The sequence below is a fragment of the Setaria viridis genome, chromosome 2, assembly GCF_005286985.2.
Source record: "Setaria viridis chromosome 2, Setaria_viridis_v4.0, whole genome shotgun sequence".
NCBI classification, from domain to species: domain Eukaryota; kingdom Viridiplantae; phylum Streptophyta; class Magnoliopsida; order Poales; family Poaceae; genus Setaria; species Setaria viridis.
The window spans coordinates 14,762,942-14,784,658 of NC_048264.2; the positions used below are offsets into that span (position 1 = coordinate 14,762,942).

At 42.3% G+C, this 21,717-nt stretch overlaps 2 protein-coding genes and 1 long non-coding RNA gene across 4 annotated transcripts; 2 read left to right on the top strand and 1 right to left on the bottom strand.

Moving 5' to 3' along the window:
• Positions 1–1,789: 1,789 nt before the first annotated feature.
• LOC117845285 (uncharacterized) lies at positions 1,790–9,066 on the bottom strand. The gene is made up of 6 exons (XR_004638048.2): positions 8,659–9,066; positions 6,737–7,428; positions 4,748–5,029; positions 4,446–4,557; positions 2,626–2,988; positions 1,790–2,543 (listed from the first exon to the last, which is right to left on the bottom strand). It is a non-coding gene; the product is annotated as an uncharacterized lncRNA (long non-coding RNA).
• LOC117845284 (U-box domain-containing protein 33) lies at positions 2,661–8,215 on the top strand. The gene is made up of 9 exons (XM_034726260.2): positions 2,661–3,009; positions 3,424–3,548; positions 3,866–3,978; positions 4,432–4,536; positions 4,668–5,052; positions 5,823–5,954; positions 6,149–6,619; positions 6,704–7,444; positions 7,768–8,215. The coding sequence occupies exons 1-9, from the start codon at positions 2,661–2,663 to the stop codon at positions 7,954–7,956; spliced, it is 2,610 nt and encodes an 869-aa protein (XP_034582151.1). The 3' UTR covers positions 7,957–8,215.
• A 7,800-nt stretch (positions 9,067–16,866) lies between the features above and the next one.
• Positions 16,867–21,712, top strand: LOC117843449 (U-box domain-containing protein 33). 2 transcript variants are annotated; one of them, XM_034724031.2, is made up of 9 exons: positions 16,867–17,293; positions 17,653–17,774; positions 17,951–18,072; positions 18,368–18,481; positions 18,639–18,828; positions 19,221–19,361; positions 19,604–20,071; positions 20,187–20,954; positions 21,220–21,712. In XM_034724031.2, the coding sequence occupies exons 1-9, from the start codon at positions 16,882–16,884 to the stop codon at positions 21,406–21,408; spliced, it is 2,526 nt and encodes an 841-aa protein (XP_034579922.1). In that variant the 5' UTR covers positions 16,867–16,881; the 3' UTR covers positions 21,409–21,712. The 2 variants fall into 2 exon arrangements, with proteins under 2 accessions (XP_034579922.1, XP_072148233.1); XM_072292132.1 differs by having other exon boundaries at positions 16,867–17,188; positions 18,368–18,472.
• Positions 21,713–21,717: the final 5 nt, after the last annotated feature.

Sequence of the window (21,717 nt, forward strand, 5' to 3'; positions counted from 1 at the left end):
TTTTCACGGAGGACAAACAGGGCCTTGAGAGTTTTCACGGAGGACAGGTCGGATCACGAAGTGAAAGTCGAGTTTGGGCGGCAGGTCTTTTGGGAGAAGGCAGCAAGGCCCCGTCCGTGAGCAGGAAGCGGGACAGTTATGGACTCATAGTGCAGGCAACGTACGTACTAGCCGGGAGTGTTTACAGGTGTCAGCGTGTAAACAACAAGACCGAACGATGCATTCACCATTGAGTCCATGTTTGTGTTGACTGGCTCCCCTTCCTGCTGGCTGACAGTCTGGACTGACCCCCAACAGCATGCGGCCAACGACCGGTCAAACTAGCATCCGAATATCTGACATGACCCTTCTAAAGTTTAGCACCTCGTATCCAAACACCCATTTAATCCATCATTAGTAAATGGTTACTATAGCACCACATTGTCAAATCATAAACTAATTAGGTTTAATAGATTCGTCTCGCGAATTACACTACATCTGTACAATTAGTTTTATAATTAACATATATTTAATACTTCTAATTAGCGTCCAACATTCGATTTAACATCCTGAAGCCAAACATGAGTCCATGAGTTTGACCGGTCGTTGGCCGCATGCTGGTGGGGTCAGTCCAGCCTGTCAGTCAGCAGGAAGGGGAGCCAGTCAACACAAACATGCGTGGGCGCAGCGCAGACGACCGACCGGACTGACAAACAGTTGGGTGGTGCATGAGCGGTGGTCCACCGACGAGACGACGTGCGATCCCCGGCCGGCCATCAAAGCCGGTCGCTCTCGCCGGCCTACTTAAAATTTAAAACCAAATTGAATCACCCGATGATTATTATTGGTCGTTTTGGTTGACCCTGCAGAGATTTTATTTGTACATGTAAAGATATATACTGCAACCGCTAATTGGAAGTTGCATTTGAAACCAGTGATGATGCCGATGGCCTGAGACGGACACATTATTTGGGCGGCTGGCTACACATGAATGTCGGCTCACACAATGCAGGACCGACGGACGCGGTTGCTTCCTGCACTGCCACACTTGTGCGCCTACAGTACTGCATCGTGTATTTTTTTTTTCTTTTGACCGAACGGAGCACAGGATAGTGCTCGGGGTGTTTTGATCTTTCTCGACTAAAGTTCATGTCACATCGAATATTTGAAGGCTAATTAGAAAAACTAAATATGAACTAATTATAAAACTAATTACATAGATTGAGGCTAATTCGCGAGACAAATCTATTAAACCTAATTAATCCATCATCAGCACATGTTTACTGTAGCATCACATTATCAAATCATGAACTAAACATTTAATGTGATAGGAAGTTTAGAAGGTACTAAAGAAACAAACGGAGCCTAACGTAGAAGAAGAGTACAAGTGCACGGTCTGGCAGACCACGTAAAGGCCCCAAAAGAGGAACAATGGAAAGCACGCAGCTAGACGCCTATACAACAAGAGCAGCTAGACGTCCTCGTCAAATACACCATCCAGTCAGTATTCCATAGGCCATAGTTCGACGAACAATACGAGCAGCATTGTGCAATATACTCTGGTATATACTACACAAGCATTGCTAGCTCCACACATATATAAAAAATATAGAAAAGGCATTGCAGGTACTATGGATCAGATTAACCCCAACGCGGTGCAGTTGCAGAACAAAGGTTGCAGGCTGCTCCAAGCGTTGACCTTACCAGGCAGCACCCTTTTTCCGCCGAGGCTACAAAGGTTACAAGTGGATCAGCCTCGGAATACGTGCATCCACCAAGACCAAGCTCTTGTTTTAGTTCACTCCAACTTCCAACTTTAGCACTATGCAAAAAAGAAGATTCCCCATCACATCAAACTTGCGGTACATGCATGGAGTACTAAATATAGACGAAATTAAAAACTAATTGCACAGTTTTGTTGTACTTTGCCGGACGAATCTTTTGAGCCTAATTAGTCAATGTTTGGATAATAATTCACAAATACAAACGAAACGCTACAGTGTGCTACAGTGCTGTAACAGTAATTTGACACCTCCAAACTTTGGCAACTAAACAAGGCCCAAGGAGGGTGACTGGGTGGCAACAAGTGTACGATGAGACGAAGGGGATCGATGACCAGACCGGGGGTATATTCCCAGCTTCCAGCTGCGCATGAAGAAACCACGTTGTACTGATGTTGTTGACCGGTAAGGAAACAAAGAGGCCAATAGCATCCCAGCAGGAAACTTCTTCGAAAATTCTATGTCTTCAATTCTCGCAGCGAATCGGCCTCCTTTGCTATGTAAACTTGTGCGTCTTCGCCGAAGAGAGCCTGCGCACATCCCTTTGTTTATCACCATATCTTACCTGCACAGCCAAAAAGTGATGGATGTTCCTTGGCAGTACGATGAATCCAACACCCGATAGGCTGAGAAAAGCATGGACGAGCCCTTGAAGACACGCACATAGGACAGGAGCGGCCTTTTAGTTTTGTTGCTTCATTCTTGCCTCTATCTGCTGCTCAATTGTCGCCTTCAGTAAGCCTCCCTCCACCAGCAAGAAATGGTGGTATATCCTCCTAGCTCCTGCATGACATATATATGTATATATTTCTTTATATATGTATGTATATAAAGAGCTTGCGTCTTCTCTGGTGCTAGGTGCTACCTGGAGTATAGCACAATAGCAAGCCCTTGCTGCACATGGCTGTGGCCAGCGCCCGCGGTTCTCCCCATTCCGACTCATCGCCGTTGCCACCAGTGTCACCTCAGCCTGTAGCTGAGAGGTTGTTCATGCGTGGAGGGAGCGGCCGCTCACCGGGCAGTAGTAGTAGCAGCAGCAGCAGCAGCAGGAGCCCCAGCCTCAGAGAAATTGACGAGGAGGCTGCGGTGGTCATCAATGATGGCGGTGAGAAGCTCTACGTGGCTGTTGGGAAGGACTTCAAGGACGGCAAATCCAGCCTCAGCGCAGCTCAGAGCCTTGGGCTCCTCGGAGGTGGTCTCAGCCTTGTCCTGCTGCATGTCCACCAACCTGCTGACAGGATTATGAGCGGTAAATAAACCATCATCTTTTGATTTGTTTAAATGTCACTTCGTATCTAGCTCTTGTTCTTTTCTAGAGCCTAACTCAAATTACAGACGCAATAAGGCCCTAGTGCAATTTTCAGTCTCCAGTTGTTATGTCCGTTAATGTTGCAATCACTTTCATTTCAGAGAGATAATAAGCCATAGCCATCTATACAATTGGATTAGCGTAATTGATTTGACCCACATCTCCTATTGGTTATTCCTTCTTTTTTTTTCCCCCCTTTAACGGCCCATCTAGGGGGAGAGCAGCCTCGACTAAAGTTCCATTGAACTTAACACTGATTGTTCCACGCTGGCTATGTACAAAGATTGCACACACTGATACACATACATGGAATTAACATCGCTACATGTTTTCTCTCTGTTAATTGCTCCTTAGGATTATGCAAGGTTCCTGCAAGCCAGCTAGAAGAAAAGGAACTTAAAGCATACAGAAAGATCGAGCGAGAGGAGATGAACACACTTCTCAACCAGTACATGACATACTGCAGGCTGTATCTCAAGGTCAGTCAATCAGTAGTTCTATTTCTTATGCCATTGCAAAGTTTTACTTCTCAAAGTTCCTATACCTTTAACTCTGCATGCTGGTCAACTTGGGATTATCTCCAGGGGAAAAGAACAAATTTTTAACTTACCATGAATTCATGCAAGGCCTAGTTGAAAAATAATTAAGTGACGCGCATGGAAAAAAATTAAATCATTTAGTAATAAGAAATATGCTAAGCTAACATTTCTTCTTTTTTACCTTTTCCTTTCTCACTAACCAGGAGATGTTTGTATTTCTGTTATATGTCATCCCACTAAAACACTTAACTTTCCAGGTGCAAGCAGAAACACTGGTCATTGAGAAGAACAATGTCCCAAATGGCATTGTCGAGCTAATTAATCAGCATCGCATCACAAAGCTTGTCATGGGAATGTCTTCCTTCTCAACGTATGCAGAGATGCAATTATTCATATGTTACAATGAGGCTGCATCATAAATCATATATAATTTATTCTAAATTGCATATTATAGACATAAATGCACCACCTTTCTTTTATTGGAATGCCAGGGCACCATATGAGTTATGCAATTATTATGTTACAATTTGTTAATTTCTGCATCTGTCACTTTTTCATGTTAATAAGGCAACAGGATTGACAAATGATATAACCAACAGAAAGATACTTCTTGGTTCTTTTGCTAAAACAAAATATCTGTAATGAAATCCAGTGCTTTTGTTTCGTGCATACTTGTTACATGGTAAATGGCAATCACAAGGTGGCATTGATAAGCAAAATATGATTTATTAGTTATCATCACCCCGTCTAAATTAAAGGTCAGCTCTTGCACTTAATGTAGAATACTAAGTTCTTTATGTTGACCATTAATTTCCATGAACAGGAAGAGGAAAGTACCCAAGTCAAAAGTTGCAGCCATCGTGCATCAACAGGCCAAACCGTATTGCCAGATCTCCTTCATTTGCAAAGGGTCTCTTGCTTGGACTAGGTATGAACCCTTCATGTGTCCCTGCAGCATGCAAGCCAATTATATAGCAATCCCAACTCAAGCAATGACTCACCATTATTTTTTGGGCAAACTGGTAAACCAATTTTGTTGTGGTTCATCATAATTTTCAGGGATGCCAATCTGGATTCTATAAAAGCTGATTCACCCAGAAGCAGTTTTGCAAGCACTCTGTCAGATGAACCTGAGTTACCTGCAAGATCAGTGTCACTGCCACCTGGGCATCCTGGTTACATGGGCTCTCCTGATCAACAATTCCTTCCTCGACGGTCAAACTCAGTTAGTTATCCCTCACCAGGATTTATAGCAAACAATGTGGAGAGGATGTTGCATATAGCGCAGCACTCGATACATGTGAAACCAAGAAATTGCTCTCCAAACTCCAGCCTTCCAAGCAATGAAGGGTCCTCCTCATCGAGTCTAAAGGACTCGGACAGTATGGATGGATCACCCTTACCAGCTTCAGTAGTCAGCTCTGAAGAGCAACAAATGTCCATGGTAAGTCATACAAGACTGAGTAGTCATTTTAGTGTTAAGCTGAAACTAACTGCTACGTGTTAAAAAGAAGTTAAAGTACGAGGTGCCCCTGTGCTGCAACGGATCTTAAAGACATAAGTGCTACATGTTCTAAACTCTACCAGATGATCTATTCATCATTCGCAGATAATTATTCTTAAATGGAGACATTGCATGTAAAACTTCCAGCATCAAGCCATAAAGATTTTCATATCCTTAGATATATGACTGTAACTGTGGACAGATGGTTAATCCTCTACAATGGATCTTGCGTAACACATGTAAAGGCATAAATTAGCAGTAACAAGATGTAGGTATCAGGAAAGTACCCAAATCACCATCATGACATTAAAATGGTGTTAAACCAAAGGCAATAGCTCTGGAGCATGACCAACGGCCATAACTAGTTCTAGTTTCAAATCTCCTTTCTCTGTATTAATCTAGGAACAAAGCCTCTTGAAGTTTTGGGAATGCTGACTCGGGATGCTAAAGTAATGTAGCGTTGTCTACATGGATGTAACTCAATGTTTACATGTGGGAGAACTCCCTTTGTTATGATTATTGGTGTTATCTGGTGTCAAAATGCTCGCTTTTATTGAGAACTTAGAATGTGTTGTTTGCTCTATCATACATTTGCAACAGGCATGGAAGATTTTGATCAGTAAAGATTTTTGCTTTTGCAAAAGGTACTTAAGGTAGTTGGATAATGCTCTGATATTTATTGAACTCAAAGCAGATCATAATCTTTATAGGTGGAAACTGGCATGCAAAATGAAGTGTTTGAGCAGCTGCAGCAGGTCCGCAATGAGCTAGAACACTCAAGAAAGGAAGCATCTGAGGGCCGGCAGAAAGCCGAAAGGGATCTGTTTGAAGCTTCCAGGATGGTATTACTTTTGTTGTTGGCTAAATTTCTTTTGTTTTATGTTCTTGTTGCTTAATCATAATGTTATATGCTCACCTTTATCTTTTAATAGAAGCAATCTTTTTTTGAAAAAAATATTCAAGTGTCAGCTAGGTTTATGAGCATTCTTTTTCTTGACCAATTGATCTTTCAAGTATTCAAATAACTTTTGTGCAGTTCAAAGCACGGGAAAATTCACTCCTGAAAGAAAAAAAGGAGGTAGATGAAAGACTGAACAAAGAAAAAGCATTTCTTGAAAAAGAGAACTTCCAGATATTCAATGAACTGAAGAAGGCAAATGAGCAAAGGGCAGATCTGGAGAATAAGCTTCTCCAGACCAACTCTCTGTTGGAACAGCTCCAACAGCTGCAAGGAGAGCTGCAGCGTGAGAAAGAAGATGCTCTAAGAGAAGCTGAAGAGATGCGCAAACTATATGGAAACAGCAATTTTATCTCTGCTGGTGAAGTTTCCTTGACAGAGTTTAGTTACAGTGAGATTCAAGAAGCAACCAAAAACTTTGATGAATCTATGGAGATTGGACATGGTGGATGTGCAAGCGTCTACAAGGGTTTTCTCCGTCATACCACTGTAGCCATAAAGAAGTTCAACCGAGAAGGCATAGTAGGAGAGAGAGAGTTCAACGATGAGGTAATTTTCAACAACTTCAAATGTAAGCTTATTTGAATGGGAGGAAACATGTATCTAAACCTGCGATTTTCGTAAATAATACAGGTGGAAATTTTAGGTAGGATGAGACATCCGAACCTTGTCACTCTCATAGGAGTGTGCAGAGATCCGAAAGTGTTGGTTTATGAATTCTTGCCAAACGGAAGCCTAGAGGACCGTCTCCAATGCAAGCACCACACTGAGCCACTCCCATGGAGAATGCGCATCAGAATTGCTGCTGACATCTGCACAGCGCTTATCTTCCTCCACTCCAACAAACCAAAAAGCATCGCGCATGGTGATCTGAAGCCTGACAATGTCCTCCTTGACACTAACTTTGTTGGCAAGCTAGGAGACTTTGGAATTTCACGTTCCTTAAATCTGACAAACACCACTGTCACCCCTTACCACAGAACGGACCAAATAAAAGGCACACTAGGATACATGGATCCAGGGTACATTGCTTCAGGGGAGCTCACAGCGCAGTATGATGTCTACTCCTTTGGAGTCGTACTGCTGCGGTTGCTAACTGGTAAGAGCCCCCTAGGCCTTCAGAGTGAGGCAGAGGCAGCCTTGAACAGTGGAGTCTTGCACGAGATACTTGACACCTCAGCAGGGGACTGGCCTCCTGAGTTTGCTGAAGAGTTGGCAAGCCTAGCTCTGAAATGCTGTAAGTATGAAAGAAAGGAGCGCCCTGATCTTGCAAAAGAGGCATGGGGTATCCTGCAAGCTATGATGAATGAACCAACACCTTCTTCATCACTTCCTCTGGAGGCACCATCATATTTCATCTGCCCGATGACACAGGTCAGTTAGCCACTGTTGAAGCTGACTATATGTTATCGGTTCAAAAAATCTCTAGTACTCATCACGGGTAGAATAGATGAAAAATAAATCTCCACCAAGTCAATATTGCTAGCAAATCAAAGAACCAAAGCAACTGAATCATGTAATGTCTCATGTGACTCAAACTCATCATGGTAATAACATACAACTCTTAAAATTCAGCTACCGCACTAACGCTTTATTTCCTTTTGAGCAGGTAGTCTGCATCATAATCGCATCCACCTGAATTTGTGTTGTACTTTTGGTTCCAACTAATATAATGTTGCATTATTGCATTGTTTCAGGAGATCATGCGAGATCCGCACATTGCTGCTGATGGATTCACATATGAAGGGGAGGCTATAAAAGATTGGATCCAAAGGGGGCATAGAATGTCCCCCATGACATACCTTAATTTCCCACACCATCAGTTAATTCCTAACAACGCCCTTCGTTTCGCTATTCAAGAATGGCAAACAAAACAGCAGCAGTAATTTTGAGTTTTTGACACTACATTTGGTCTGCACTTTGTGTCATGTTTGTGAAGTGAGACAAGTAGTTCCCAAGTGTGTACATGTACATTCTAGGAAGCATTTTTTTTTTACTTAACCAGTCAATATTTTACCAAATTTTGGAGCTCGGAAATTAAGCTTCATGAACATGCCACTGTGAGGGCTCACACATTTGGGATGAATTGATATGTAACATGATGTAATATATTAGCAAGAAGATGCAACGTTGCAATTGCCAATAGATGTTTGTGCCCATTTCTCTCCATTTTTGCAAAGTTAAAAGATCGCTCACAACAAATGGACAATCGGATGAATCGAAAGCTTTTGATTAAATGGTAAATGAATACCCATCAGCATGGGTGATTTCTGATAATGTTACTACTTGAGAAATTAAATACGAGCAATGTGATTTTATAGCTAGAAATGGTGTCGTTATTTGATATGCCGTATTCGAGCATTGAAGTTTGAAGATGGTGGCACGAAAGGGACTTTGGTTTGATTGTGTGCACTGAAAAACAAGTTGGTTTTCAGGAATCAGGAACGGGGATTATCGAGCGTGATTTCCCTTCCCATGACTTGCTGGATAGATTAGCTTACACAAAAGTTATATTGCTCCATGGAGCATCGGCATGTAATCAAGTTTATACAAAAGTTAAGAGAAGCAGTATGAAGTCTAGCGCATACCGTCGAACACCTGGCGGGCGGCAGCGTCTTGTCACTCCCCGGAGTGGCCGCCACATAGGTGGACGCCCCACCGCGTCAGATGGAGCTGTGCAAGCCGCGGAGCTCCGCCCCCTGTTGGAGGAGGGAGGGCGGCGACATCACATCCATTGCTTCCTTCAGCGGGGCTGCGGGGGAAGATGTGGCCTGTGGGTTGCTGATCGATGTTCGGAAATTCATTAGGATCCATCTGCCCACAACTGACAGGTGGGACCGGTACCATCCGATTCGTCGTGGCGGCCATGCATCCCAAATGCCCAAATCCAAGCTTGTGCCTCCAGTTTTCGGCCGCTGCAAGCTTTCGGGCGTTCCCGGCCATCCATCATCTGGCGCTCATGCAGCGGATCCATGAACGAAACCCATACGAAGACCTTAAACTGAAAATGCGGCAAAACCAAAGAATATTTTTAGTTTAAGTATAAAATCTCTGTAAATGTTGTTTCTAACGATACTTAGGATCATATTAAATATTAATGCAAAACAGTAAATGTAGTACTCAAGCAACTAATTGACCTCATATTCTATTGAAAAGCATCCTCCTTTTGGTATTCCTTGAAATGAAATTCTCAATTATATCTTCATACCTAATCTTTTCTAAGATATCATTTTCAAGTGCTATTTCAAGTGCTATTGTCGCCATCGAGTCTTCAACAACTTGAGTTTAGAAAGACTCCTTTCACCGGATGCAACAGTCACAGGGATTAATCGTGCGATGGATTGCAACGAAAGAAGTCGAACCGGCAAAATCAATCAACAAGGGCATTCATGCGTGTGTATTGGCTATTGGGCTTTCATACGTACATGTGCAGCCTTTTTTATATTTGATTAAGCATTGTCAATTAGTACTAATTGAAGATTTGGAGGTCCTGAACCGTCGTCCATGTTGTACCTGCTAGCGTACGGGCCTGAGCGGATCCAGTGTGAGGGCTAAGAGCCGCACAGGTAGGGCTTGTTTGGATTGAGATCTGGCAAGCAGCTTGCCGGCAGCGATCTCAACCCCAGACGACTAAAATCGGACGTCTGAGAGCACTGCCTGGGTCAGGCAACTCCAAGCCCAAAGCAAACAAGTCCTTAATGAAGCCCCTTAAAAATTTCAGCTAGGGATGAAGAGCAGGAGGATCAAAAGGATGAGGAGAAAGAAGAGAAAGAGAGGAGGAGGGGCAAAGAAGGGCAAAATAAGCACTCTTTTCCTTAAGTTGTGGATCCACTATTGTTCATACCTCTTGGATTTGGAGCGCCTACCTCGGTGCCACTAGCCGCCAAGCGTCTCCTCTATGTGGGTTTGGTACTTTAGGTCCCATTTGGCTGCAAGAAACGTTTCAGTTTCTTCTCAGAATCACTAGAATCCCTAGTATTTTTTTTGAAGCGTTTCGAATCAGAAATGGGAGAAACGTTTCACTTTTTTACACTATAAGGGAGAATCAGGCAAAAGGGTGTTTCACCCGTTTCTGATTCACTTCCTTATCATTTGAACTATCATCCTTTATCAAAATCAGAATCTATCGAGTGAGCCAAATGATTTTAGTGATTCACCGAAGAAACGTTTCAAGGTAGAAACTGAATCCGAAACGTTTCTAAATGAATCCGGAACCGTACCAAATGGAGCCTTAGTAACTGGTAGATACGGCAAGATTCTCACGATTTTTTCAAGACAGTTCGCACGATCTTCCTAGTGTTTTAGAGTGGTCCATGATTAATAGTTTTCTTTATTTTTTATTCTCAAATTGACAAAGCTTTTTAACCTAAATGAGGCAACGATTTGGTGTTGGCCGGCGGTTTTTCGATTGAGAAATGTAGGGTGATTCTTTTGATGATAACATGTTTTTCGTCTTAGAAAATTTATATCCCAAACAGACTAGAAAACTCCCGATCGACCACTTGACAAGGAATTATTATGAAAAAAAAATTACAATGATGTTGCTTTGTTGTCTTTTTCGATGAATATGCACCTTCTGTAACAACTAGGATACCAACTTTGAGAAAAGATGGATGTCATAGCACTATTGTTGACACAGACTCGCTTTACAATCGATCAACCGACCATCATTTAGTTCACAAATAAAGAGTTGGATAGGTGGATCGAACATATTACTTGTTGCATTGTTCTTCATCGTCGTACTCTCTCTAATCAACGAAACATCAAGAAGACACCGCCTTTGTGACTTTTATCCTGGTGGAGAATATTGTCATTGTCAAGAGTCCCATTCCAAACTTATGCCTCTCATAACCGCATCGTTGTTGTCAAGACGCGCTTACAATCACAAGTCGCCGTGACATGACTGGCTTCTTGTGATTTTGGCGCGCTGTTTTCGTGACCTCCTGTCCACGGATCACCGTGGTCAATCTCCATGCATCTTCCCGATCCGGAAGGAATAAGGTAGACCTGAATGGAAACAAAGGCAAACCGACGAAACATCCCGACTAGACGACGACGTCGTGAACCATGCGAGAGAGGCCAGGCCATGCACAGGCCGGCGGCCAATTTCCACGCGTTTCCTCGGGTCGCTTGCAGGAAACCGGACGGTAGATTCCTTGGTTCCTTTTTATTTCATCTTTTTTCTGTTTCTCACATACAGCACTTCTCAGGCAGCTGATCTGATTTGCTACCTACTCCTAGTATTCTGTACCACGTAGCTGATCGAGTGCGTAGAGAGTGAGGTAGTGGAGTGAGAATTACTGTAAACGCGTCGAACGTTTCTTGTCCACGTAACACCCTAATTTTCAACTTTTGCAAATTAATAAAATTTGTTAGAATTTACAAGAATTTAATTACTTAAAGATTTAAGGACTTTCTAAGGTTTTATTTAATTTCTTGGGCATTTAAATCTTTTCTAAAATGAATCATAGGAGTTAATTATTGCATTCAGGCGCATTGATTTTGGTCGTTTGAATTCAAATTTGTATTTGAATTGATGTTTGAATCCTTTTCAAACAATAGGAAAACCTTTTCTTTTTCTTTCTCTTTCTTTCTTCTTCTTTTGGCCCGATCCTTCTTTTCGGCCCAGCCCGCAGCAGCACCTCGCAGACAAGCCAGCCCAGCTCGGCCCAGCTCCCGCGCCTCCTCCGCACCGACCCGCACCCAGTGCCTCACCCGATGATAGGTGGGCCCGCCTGTCATCCGCCACCTCTGGCCACCTGCGCCCGATGCGAACTCGGCGCGGACTCGAGTCCGAGCTCGAGTCCCGGTCGCACCCATGTCCGCCTCCGGCCTTGGGCCCGCACGCCTAGGCCGCCTCCCCAAGCCTATAAAACCCACAGCCGCTTCCGCAGCCCCCACCGAACCCTAACTCCGCACCCTCGAGCTCTGCAACCCGCCGCCTTCCCGTTGACGAGAGCACCGCCCGGAGGTGAGGAAGCCGCCCGTGAAGATCTTGTGTGCTCCCGTGCCCTTTACCGCGTCTCTGGGTTCGCCGGAGTCGCCACTCCGCCGCCGAGCCGCCTCTCCGAGTTCACGTCGCCGTCGCCGCTCCAGCCACCGCTCCGAGGACCTAGATCGATTCGCCGTGCACCCAGCATTGTCCCGAGCCACTTCCCATCAAGGATCGTGAACCGCCGCTCGAGCTGCACTCATTTCCGGTGAGGCAGCCGCCTACCGCCACCACGCGCCGCCGCTCTCCGTCGCTCGCAGCACCGCCACTCCCGCCCGTCGCACCGCAAACGCTGGATCGCGAGCCTACAGCTCAGACTGAGTCAATCGGCCGGTGTACCGATCAACTCGGGTCAATCCGAGTCAACCTTGGCTATTTTGCAAAAGAAACCCCTAGCTTTCCAGTTTTTGCGCCCGCAGTTTTGTAGTTCAAAGATCATTAGAATTAGGTCATGTTTCTTTTGTTTAAGCCCTTAGCCTTTACAGTTTTCGTGCCCGAAGTCATGCTTAAACAGTGTTAAGTCATATCTTTAGTGTTTTAAATCCGTTTTAAGCGATTCTTGCGTTTATGAGTTCATGTTGATGCATAGATTAGTTTTATGGTCTTGTTTTGCTCTGTTACTACTATTTTATGTAATGTTTTCTTATTTAGTCCTTTGTTTGCTCGTATGTACTTGCTTGACGCGCATAGAAGGACCGCAGTTTGAGGAATTCAAAGAGTAAGGCTTTGAAGACTTTGAGCAGCAAGAGCAAGTTCAGGAAAGTAAGTCGTACCCTTGATCATAATTTGATCATATGCAATCTTTACTTTTATGTTCTATACACATATGCTATGCACTTTAAGTATATAAACATGATGGGTTTTATTTAAGGTGTGCCTAATTTTATCCCTACACCTTGATCAACCTGGGTTTATATGATGTTAGGTAGTTCTTGCTTAGTTTCTCTAACTAGGTACGGTGGTATTAATGAACCAATGGTTAAACTTTTTTTATTTATGCTATACCTTCTATTAATACAAGAGCACTATGCTTAATTGGAACATGGAGAACCACCCGGGAAAATAGTGCAACCACAAGAACTACACAGTTCTGGTCTTAGCCAATTAATTAGAAACTCTAGTTCGTAATAGCTTTACCCGAAAGGGGTAAGAGGGGGAGACAGTAGTTGGTGTATAGCCCGGCCCTCAGATTGATCTGCTCTATGGTAGCTTCGCAGTTTGAGAGAGGTTTATGTATTGTGTTGATCATGAAACCTTAGCGAGCTATCCATAATAGGGAACCTTTGTAAATGCCTCGTAGCGTCCCTATACAATCACACCTCGGAAGTGTGATATTGTGCCTGACCTGCATAACATGGTTGGGTCTACAATTTTTTTAAACTTTTACGCGACTTGTGGGTAAAGATGTACAACCTCTACAAGTGTAAAACTGTTATAACAGTCGTGCTTATGGTTAAGAGCAGACTGGACCCTCACATGATTAATTTATCAGAAGTTGAATTAAATTGGTGTTATTTATTGCTGTTATCTTTATTTATGTTCATGCTCAACGTGGGTGGTAACAACTTGTTGCTAATAAAACTTGACCAACCAATTAAAATGCTGAAATGCTATTAAACCATAGCCTATCCTTGAATAGCCTTACACTACACATTCCTCACGCTTGCTGAGTATCAACCATAAGTGTACTCACCCTTGCTAAAACCGCTGCTCAGACCAAGTCAACTTTTAGGAGGTTCTTCAAGATTTCGAGGAGTTTTAGGTGTACGTGTGCCACCAGTCAACTGCCTGTGGAGTCGTCGTCATCGTTGGAGTTCCGCTGCTAGAATAAAGACTCGTTTTGCTATTCGTATTAAAGACTTTTGGTCATGTAATAAATATAATACTCTCTTTACGTTATGGCACTGTCTATAGTATTTGCTGAAGTTGTTGTATGTGTGAAACTTGATCCTAACGCACATGTAATTTATTCATTTGATTTTGCCTTTAAAATTGGGTGTGACAATCCATCTTACAGTTGGTTATTATTACATCATCATTTTCCTTTTTTTTTTTCGTTTGATACTCCGGCAAATATGTAGTAGTAGCGTGTGCATCGTGGAGAGAGCTTGAAAGGAACTGCACCGTTGGCCAATGCAAGTGCAAGAAATTCACCGGCATTCGCGAGAAACGACGGTGTCGATCACTTTACGACTTGAAGTCGCCGCTCACGATAATTTCCAAGCACGCTCGAGTGTCTTCTTGATACAAATATACAAATATATACATAGCTCTTGTGCATATTCTTGAAAAAAAATAGTGAGTATTCTCGGAAAAAAATAGTGAGTGACACTGCCTGCCTGCTGTATGTCTCACCTCACAATAATTACTAATGTTATTTAGCCATGCATGTCATGTGCCTATTGCCTATGGAAATTTTCTGTCCGTTTTATGTGTCCCACGTACTCCGTATTTGACTCCTTTCGTCCTCTAGGTGACTAAATTCGACTCGTAGAGGATTGAAAACCTGAGTGGTTGGGACGATGCAAAATCACGTTTCACTCCGGTAAACACACACTTGAATTGTTATGTCTGTGAGTTTGTTAGCGCTAGGCAGTAGGAGGAGCCCAGATACGTGAGAGTTTTCACGCAGCGTGTGAGTTTGCCTATACTTATCAACGCGCCTGAGCTTCATGGAGTATGCTTATCAAAATATTATTCTAATCGCACACGCTGCGTGCGAACATATGTAATTGCGTGTGTGGAATCAGATTGACGCGCAAACTAAGGTAGTACATGATCAATTGCAAAATCATAGTGACACACTCACAAGTCACACACATCATCGTGAAGGAAAGGAAAGTGACCACCTGATGAACAGTCAACGGCAATGCAGATTACGCGTCTTCATGTCAACCCCGCCTGCTTGTGCCATTAGTAGTACTTAACTAGTCAACTGAATTATAAAAAAAAATAGCCAAGTGCAAGCGATTTATTACCCCGGCCCGTTGAGAAATCAAGCAAAATGGTAAATGTCAACAGCCCGTATTAGTTGCAGTCCACTTATGTAATTACCACAAACTTTACTACTACCTCAAATTTGGTCTGTTTTTGCACAAACAAATTAGTACATTATCCACAGCTAAACCACTGTATGTACATGTATTCCGTATCAATTAGTGTCACGAATCAGTAGTCACCACAATACAGCCACTACGGGAAGTTTGTTCCCCTTGCTTATTTTTAGCACGTGTCACATTGAATGTTTAGATACTAATTAGGAGTATTAAATATAAACTATTTACAAAATTCATTACGCAGATGGAGGCTAAACGGCGAGACAAATCTATTAATCCTAATTAATCCATCATTAGCAAATATTTACTGTAGCAACATATTGTCAAATCATGGACTAATTAGGCTTAATAGATTCGTCTCACCGTTTAGCCTCCACTTATGTAATGGGTTTTGTAAATAATCTATATTTAATACTCCTAATTAGTATCTAAACATTCGATGTAACGGGTGCTAAAAATAAGCCAGAGTAACCAAACGACCCCTATGCTGCCGTTGAACCGGTTGTGAAGTGATGCAGCCATCACAACTAAGTCATGGACTCATGGCTGTGAGTGCATTGTCCTTGTTCATTAATTGTTCATGTGCACCGGCAAGCATGTATATAATTTGTTCCTTAGTGTCAAAATATACTTGGATATATGTATATGTTGGAAAGCAGCGATACACAACTAACCAATGTTTATACTAATCAACGCGTCTGAGCTCCATCGGGTATACCTATCAAATAATATACTAATCGCAAATGCTGCCTGCGAATGTATGTAATTGCGTGTGTAGAATCAAATTTGGCGACCAAACTAAGGTAGTGCGTACGTCATCAATTTGAAATTAAAGGAAAGGAAAGTCCGGAAGTGGCCACTTGATCAATTGCCAATGGCAATGCGGCGGATTTACGCGTCTCCATGTCAACTCTGCGTGCTTGTGCTACTACTACTAGTAGTGGTAGTACTCAACTACTGTAGTCAGGTACAAGCAATTTATTACCCCGTTGAGAAATCAAGCAAAATGCTAAAATGTCAACAGCCTGTATCAACTGCAACTCGCTCATGTAATTACCGCTTTACGACCGCAGAATTGATTTTTGTTTTTCACAAACAATTTAGTATTATCCACGCCAAGGTCAGTCTGTGTGCACCAAAACTTGGAACTAGTTAATTGTGACGGTTGAGTGTCATGGGGATGAAACTCCTCTCACATATTATGAAACTCCACATTCTCTCTCCTCATTAAGACTTTGTCAAGTCAGCAAAATTGCTAATATGGTATGAAATTTAACGTCCATAAAATCTTTCACACCCTCCATGAAACTCCCACTGAGACTATTCTAAATTAAATTAAATAGTGTAACCTTAACAATTTTACTTGGGATCATGTGGCCCTATAATGTATCACGGTCCAACTCAGTTTTTAAATATTTTTTAGCTCATAAACGTATAAAAATTTCAGCTCAGTAAAATTTTCTATCTAAATTCTAGGCCCTTTACTATACACAATTTTACTTTCAAAAGAAAACATATGTTAGATGCTGCACATCCTCAAAACTCATGATCAAGCAGGCACTTTTCTTCCTCGCAAAAAAAAAAAAACTATATTATACTCCTTTGTCCTTTCTACTACGACGCGTGAATTGAGGAAAGTAGGGGGAGAAAAGGAGATGGTGATTTTAAGCACTGTATGATGAGTGCAACATACACTAGAGAATTTTCCGCGTGTTGGGCGGGTAGATGCCAAATGCCATTATAAATGGGTACAGGGGCCAGAAATGGAGCCGCCGGGACAGACAGCTCCAAGGCAGCACGGGCCAAACAGTAGAACGAAGCAGCCGCAGCAGCACACGGACATGGCTACTGCCACGGCCGGCTCCTCCTCGCCGCCCACGCCTCACGCCGATGATTCGCCGGAGCCGTCGCTCGCCGGCGAGAAGGTGTACGTGGCCGTGGGGACGGAGGTGGCCGAGTCCAGGGCCACGCTGCTATGGGCGCTGCACAAGTTCCCTCGCGGCGCCGGCGCCGGCGCCGCCTCCTTCGTGCTGATCCATGTCTACTCGCCTCCCAAGTTCCTGCCCTGCCGTACGCTCATCATCCCCTTCTTCCGATGTTTCTTCTCCGCTGTTAATGGAAGGGTCTTTCTGTTCTCCACTGCAAATGGAAAGATCTTTTTTTTTTCAGGAGATGGTATTGTGACTGTTTTCTCATGCCGATCGTTGTGTTACAGCGTCAATTCGTGTAGCTTCACGGTTCAGTTGTCTATTTGAGGAGCCAAATTGAACTTATTTAACTTATCTAAGCATCTAACAGCTTTCATGTTCCAATATTCCTGCAAATTCACTTGCACTAGAGTTCCACTACTGTGTGGTTGTGCAAGCCCAATTAACTCAAGAGGGGAACCTCGTTTGGGGTTGCAGCACCATTCGTACTAAATTGGGCTCTGTTTTGGCATCAATATATAGTGACTCTCATATTCCTGATTCTAATTTTCATTCCATGTATATGAATGCAATGTTTTGATGTTTATGCTCCAACGTTGTGCGCAGTGGGTGCCAGGGTTCCTGCTGCCCAGGTTGAGGAGCAGGAGCTAGCTGCATACAAGGAGATGGAGCTACAAAGAGTCAATGACAGTTTGGATCAATACCTACACTTATGCGCACAAGGAAAGGTCTGCTACTCTGCTTATTCCACATAGTTAGTTATGATATCCCCATTTTCAATTCTAGAAATGGATAAAGTGCAGAATGATCATTTGCAGCACAAATGTACTGATGCATGATTTATATCGCAGTATGTCATCAGACTAATCCATCATTTTAACTTACTGCACTATAAATCTCGCAGATACATGCTGAGAAGTTGGTGGTTGAATCAGATGATGTTGCACAGGGACTAGTGGAGCTCATTTCTGAGCATCATGTTACCACGCTTGTTATGGGTGCAGCAGCTGATAAGCATTATACAAAGTATGTGGCAAAGTTCTTAATGCTATTTATATTGTAGTAACACTTCTTTGTATGATAATTGTAGATAAGCACTATCTAATCATAGCAAAGACCAATGTATTTGAAAGATTGTGTTTTAATACATATTCTCCAGAAAAAAAAAGTTGGTTTCTAGTCTATGGGATAAACAACTAGTCTATGCTTTGCATAGGAAGGAACTTTTGTGTTCCTACTGCTTCAGTACATTTTTAACTCTGAAAAATAAGTTATTTTCTATTGATTTGCTAAAACCTAACTCCTGGTTTCAAGTGTTCAGGAAAATGAAGACTCTGAAGTCCAGGAAAGCACGATTCGTAGAACAACAAGCACATCCTTTGTGCAAAGTTTGGTTTATTTGCAAAGGAACACTGATTTACCGTAGGTATTGTTGGTGAGCTGAAGATACACTTTACTTTTGTGCTTGCAGTTACAATGACAGTTCCTAGGCTGCAGTCTATTTGCATATGTGAAATGAGTAAAAAAGTTAATGTACTTTCTTGAATCATACATGCCTTGATATGAATTTGATTTTTTTCCCTCTACACTAGGAAAGCTGTTCAGCTTAGCCATGAAGAAATGCAGGAATGCAGACAAAGCTCTGGGGTCAGACATTATTCAGTGGAGAAATCAGCAAGTTTATCAGAAATGTGGTGTGTTGCAAACACATGGCTATGCAAATCAATCGGGGAACCACAGATTGAAAGGACTAAGTCAGACCCATTATACATCAGTGGGAAGGTAATGATGGCGCTGAAATTATGTCAAAACTTAAAATCAAGCAACGAAGCAGCTATGTTTATTTCTTATTAAGAAAACATTCGAGGCTGTTTGGTAAATGATAATCAATATGCATAACTCCTGGCATATGATCCATGATGAAACAGTCAATGATTCAACCTGCACCTAAAACATGGTCCGTGATGGAGAATTTAGTTGGCAGATACGCTAAGATGATCTTTTAGATCATACCACTTTAGCTGGTGGTCCATCACCCCTTGATCTTCAAACCTAACTTCTAGAATTGCAGTGTCTTAACAGCACTGGCTTACCTAGTCTCGTGCATCAGCAATGTCTAGTTTGTAGTTCAAAAGTGGACAAAAAACATGATGTGTGAAATTGATCTCTTACAGGACAATATTGAAGAATCTTGTGAGCCCTACTATAATTTCCAGAATATCCTCAGGGAGCTAGAGAATGCAAGGCAAGAAGCTTATGAAGAGAAATGCAGACATGTGAAAGCGGAACGAGAGTTATTTGAGGCTTTACAGAAAGTAAGTATCTTAATTTATAGTTATCGTTCACATTGTATTGACTATATCTTAAGAGGACTTAATTGACTTGCATTGTTGTTTGCTAGTGAGGACTTGACTGGAAGTAATTCTTTTTTACTGTGAACGCAAAGCGCTTTAAGAAACATAATGGTGGATTAAAAAGCTGGAGACATTGTTCTGGATAAGTAGCAGCTACAGGTTTGAAAAAGTTCTTTATGTCTCACATTTTATTTCCTCAACAGGCACAAGCCTCCGAAAATTCATACTTCCGCGAAATGAAACAAAAGAATGAACTGGAAGAAAAACTTACAACAATAATGGAAGAATTTGAGAGCCTCACAGTAAGGGTTGATGAACTTTGTGCGGAACTTCAGGGGGAACGTGAACAAAGAATGGTCCTGGAGAAGAGAGGTGAACATGCTGACCGTATAATCAAGGATTTGATGTTGCAGCGGGACAAAGCGCTGAGAGAGACAGAAACGCTACGTGCAAGGAAAGGAGAGTCTACTGCAACTGAAGAGGGGATGATGCACATAACAGAGTTTCCCTACTCAGAGATTAAGGAAGCAACTAACGACTTTGACCACTCAATGAAGATTGGAGAAAGTGTATATGGAAGTGTATACAAGGGCTTTCTTCGGCACACCAACGTAGCTATAAAGAAGTTGAATCCTGAAACTACACAGACACAGTCGCAGTTCAGTCAAGAGGTTGAATTCTCTGTTTTTATCACTTGCCTTCATATAAACTGAATTAACATTCTGTTGGTTCAAATAAATTACTGTCTTGCAGATCCTGAAAATTTTTCTTGCTTTTGCTTGACAGGTGGAAATTCTCAGTAGGGTGAGGCATCCAAACCTTGTTACTCTTATAGGAGCATGCAAGGATGCTCAAGCCCTTGTTTACGAATACATGCCAAATGGAAGCTTGGATGACCGTCTGGCTTGCAAAGATAATTCCAAGCCTCTTAGTTGGCAGTTGCGTACCCGCATCGCTTCTAACATTTGCTCTGCACTAATTTTCCTCCATTCTAATAAGCCTCATAGCATTGTTCACAGTGACCTCAAAGCATCTAACATTCTTCTTGATGGAAATAATGTAGCTAAACTCAGTGGTTTTGGTGTAAGCCAAATATTAACTGATCAGTTCAAGGCCACAACTACTCTATATCGTCATACCCACCCGAAGGGTTCTTTTGTGTATATTGATCCTGAATACCTTATCTCTGGTGACCTGACACCCCTATCTGATGTATATTCTTTTGGCATCGTGCTCCTACGCCTTTTGACTGGAAGATCAGGATTTGGTCTATTGAAAGAAGTGCAACAGGCTATGGAAAAGGGTTGTTTGCAAGCAATATTAGATTCATCTGCTGGTGAATGGCCTGCCATGTATGCTGAGCAGTTGGCTGGGTTGGGTTTGAGATGCTGTAAAATAAGAAGGAAAAATCGTCCTGACCTGCAAACAGAGGTTTGGACTGTACTTGAACCAATGTATAGGTCTGCTTCGGTGATGCTATGTTCATTGTCATTTAAATCAGTATCAGAAGACCTTGGTGGTGTGCCATCCTACTTCATCTGTCCAATACTGCAGGTGAGTTTTACGCGAATATAATTTCCTTACTTTCTCAAAAAAAAAATCCTTAATGTGATTCCCTCCTTGTTATGTTTACGATTGGCATATTACCACATCCATTTCCCTATTTTTTACCTTAAAACATTTAGCTGGCCTTAAGTTTCTCTTGAACTTTTCTTTTCCATTGTTTATTCTAGTCATTATACAAAAAGCATTGCCATATCCAGAATTTGTGATTCTGATATTGTTCTACATGTTTCACCTTTGCATTTATGTGTTACAGGATGTCATGAGGGACCCTCTAATTGCGGCAGATGGTTTTACCTATGAAGCCGAGGCTATAAGGGAATGGCTGGACAGTGGTCATGGGACATCACCCATGACAAACCTTGAGCTACCCCACCGTGATCTTTTGCCGAACCATGCTCTCCGTTCTGCAATTCAAGAATGGCTGCACACATATGGAGATTAATATACCTGCCTCATTAGGAAACATAAAAGGTGTTACTATGGGAATTTTCACGTTTTGGTTCAAATGTAAATTAAATCCGAAGGATTTGAATTTGATTCTGTCCTACCCACCATGGCCTTAGCAAGGATGTTATCGTCCATAGCATGTTATGCTGTAACTGTAACACATACCCAATACTACAAGAATGAAGAAATATAGTGGGTTATGTAAATGAAATGTAATGAACTGGGATCCAACTGCTTCATTAGTGCCATGCTATTGGACAGGAGTTTACAGAATGAAAACTGTTTTGGTGATCACATAATTGTA

Bases quoted from the DNA above. Each gene is read 5' to 3' on its own strand.
- LOC117845284 (XM_034726260.2), top strand. From the start codon at position 2,661: ATGGCTGTGGCCAGCGCCCGCGGTTCTCCCCATTCCGACTCATCGCCG. The intron at 4,537-4,667 runs GTATGAACCCTT...CATAATTTTCAG, and splicing joins GGGTCTCTTGCTTGGACTAG to GGATGCCAATCTGGATTCTA. The intron at 5,955-6,148 runs GTATTACTTTTG...ACTTTTGTGCAG, and splicing joins TGTTTGAAGCTTCCAGGATG to TTCAAAGCACGGGAAAATTC.
- LOC117843449 (XM_034724031.2), top strand. From the start codon at position 16,882: ATGGAGCCGCCGGGACAGACAGCTCCAAGGCAGCACGGGCCAAACAGT. The intron at 18,073-18,367 runs GTATGTGGCAAA...TCAAGTGTTCAG, and splicing joins GCTGATAAGCATTATACAAA to GAAAATGAAGACTCTGAAGT. The intron at 18,482-18,638 runs GTGAGCTGAAGA...CCTCTACACTAG, and splicing joins ATTTACCGTAGGTATTGTTG to GAAAGCTGTTCAGCTTAGCC.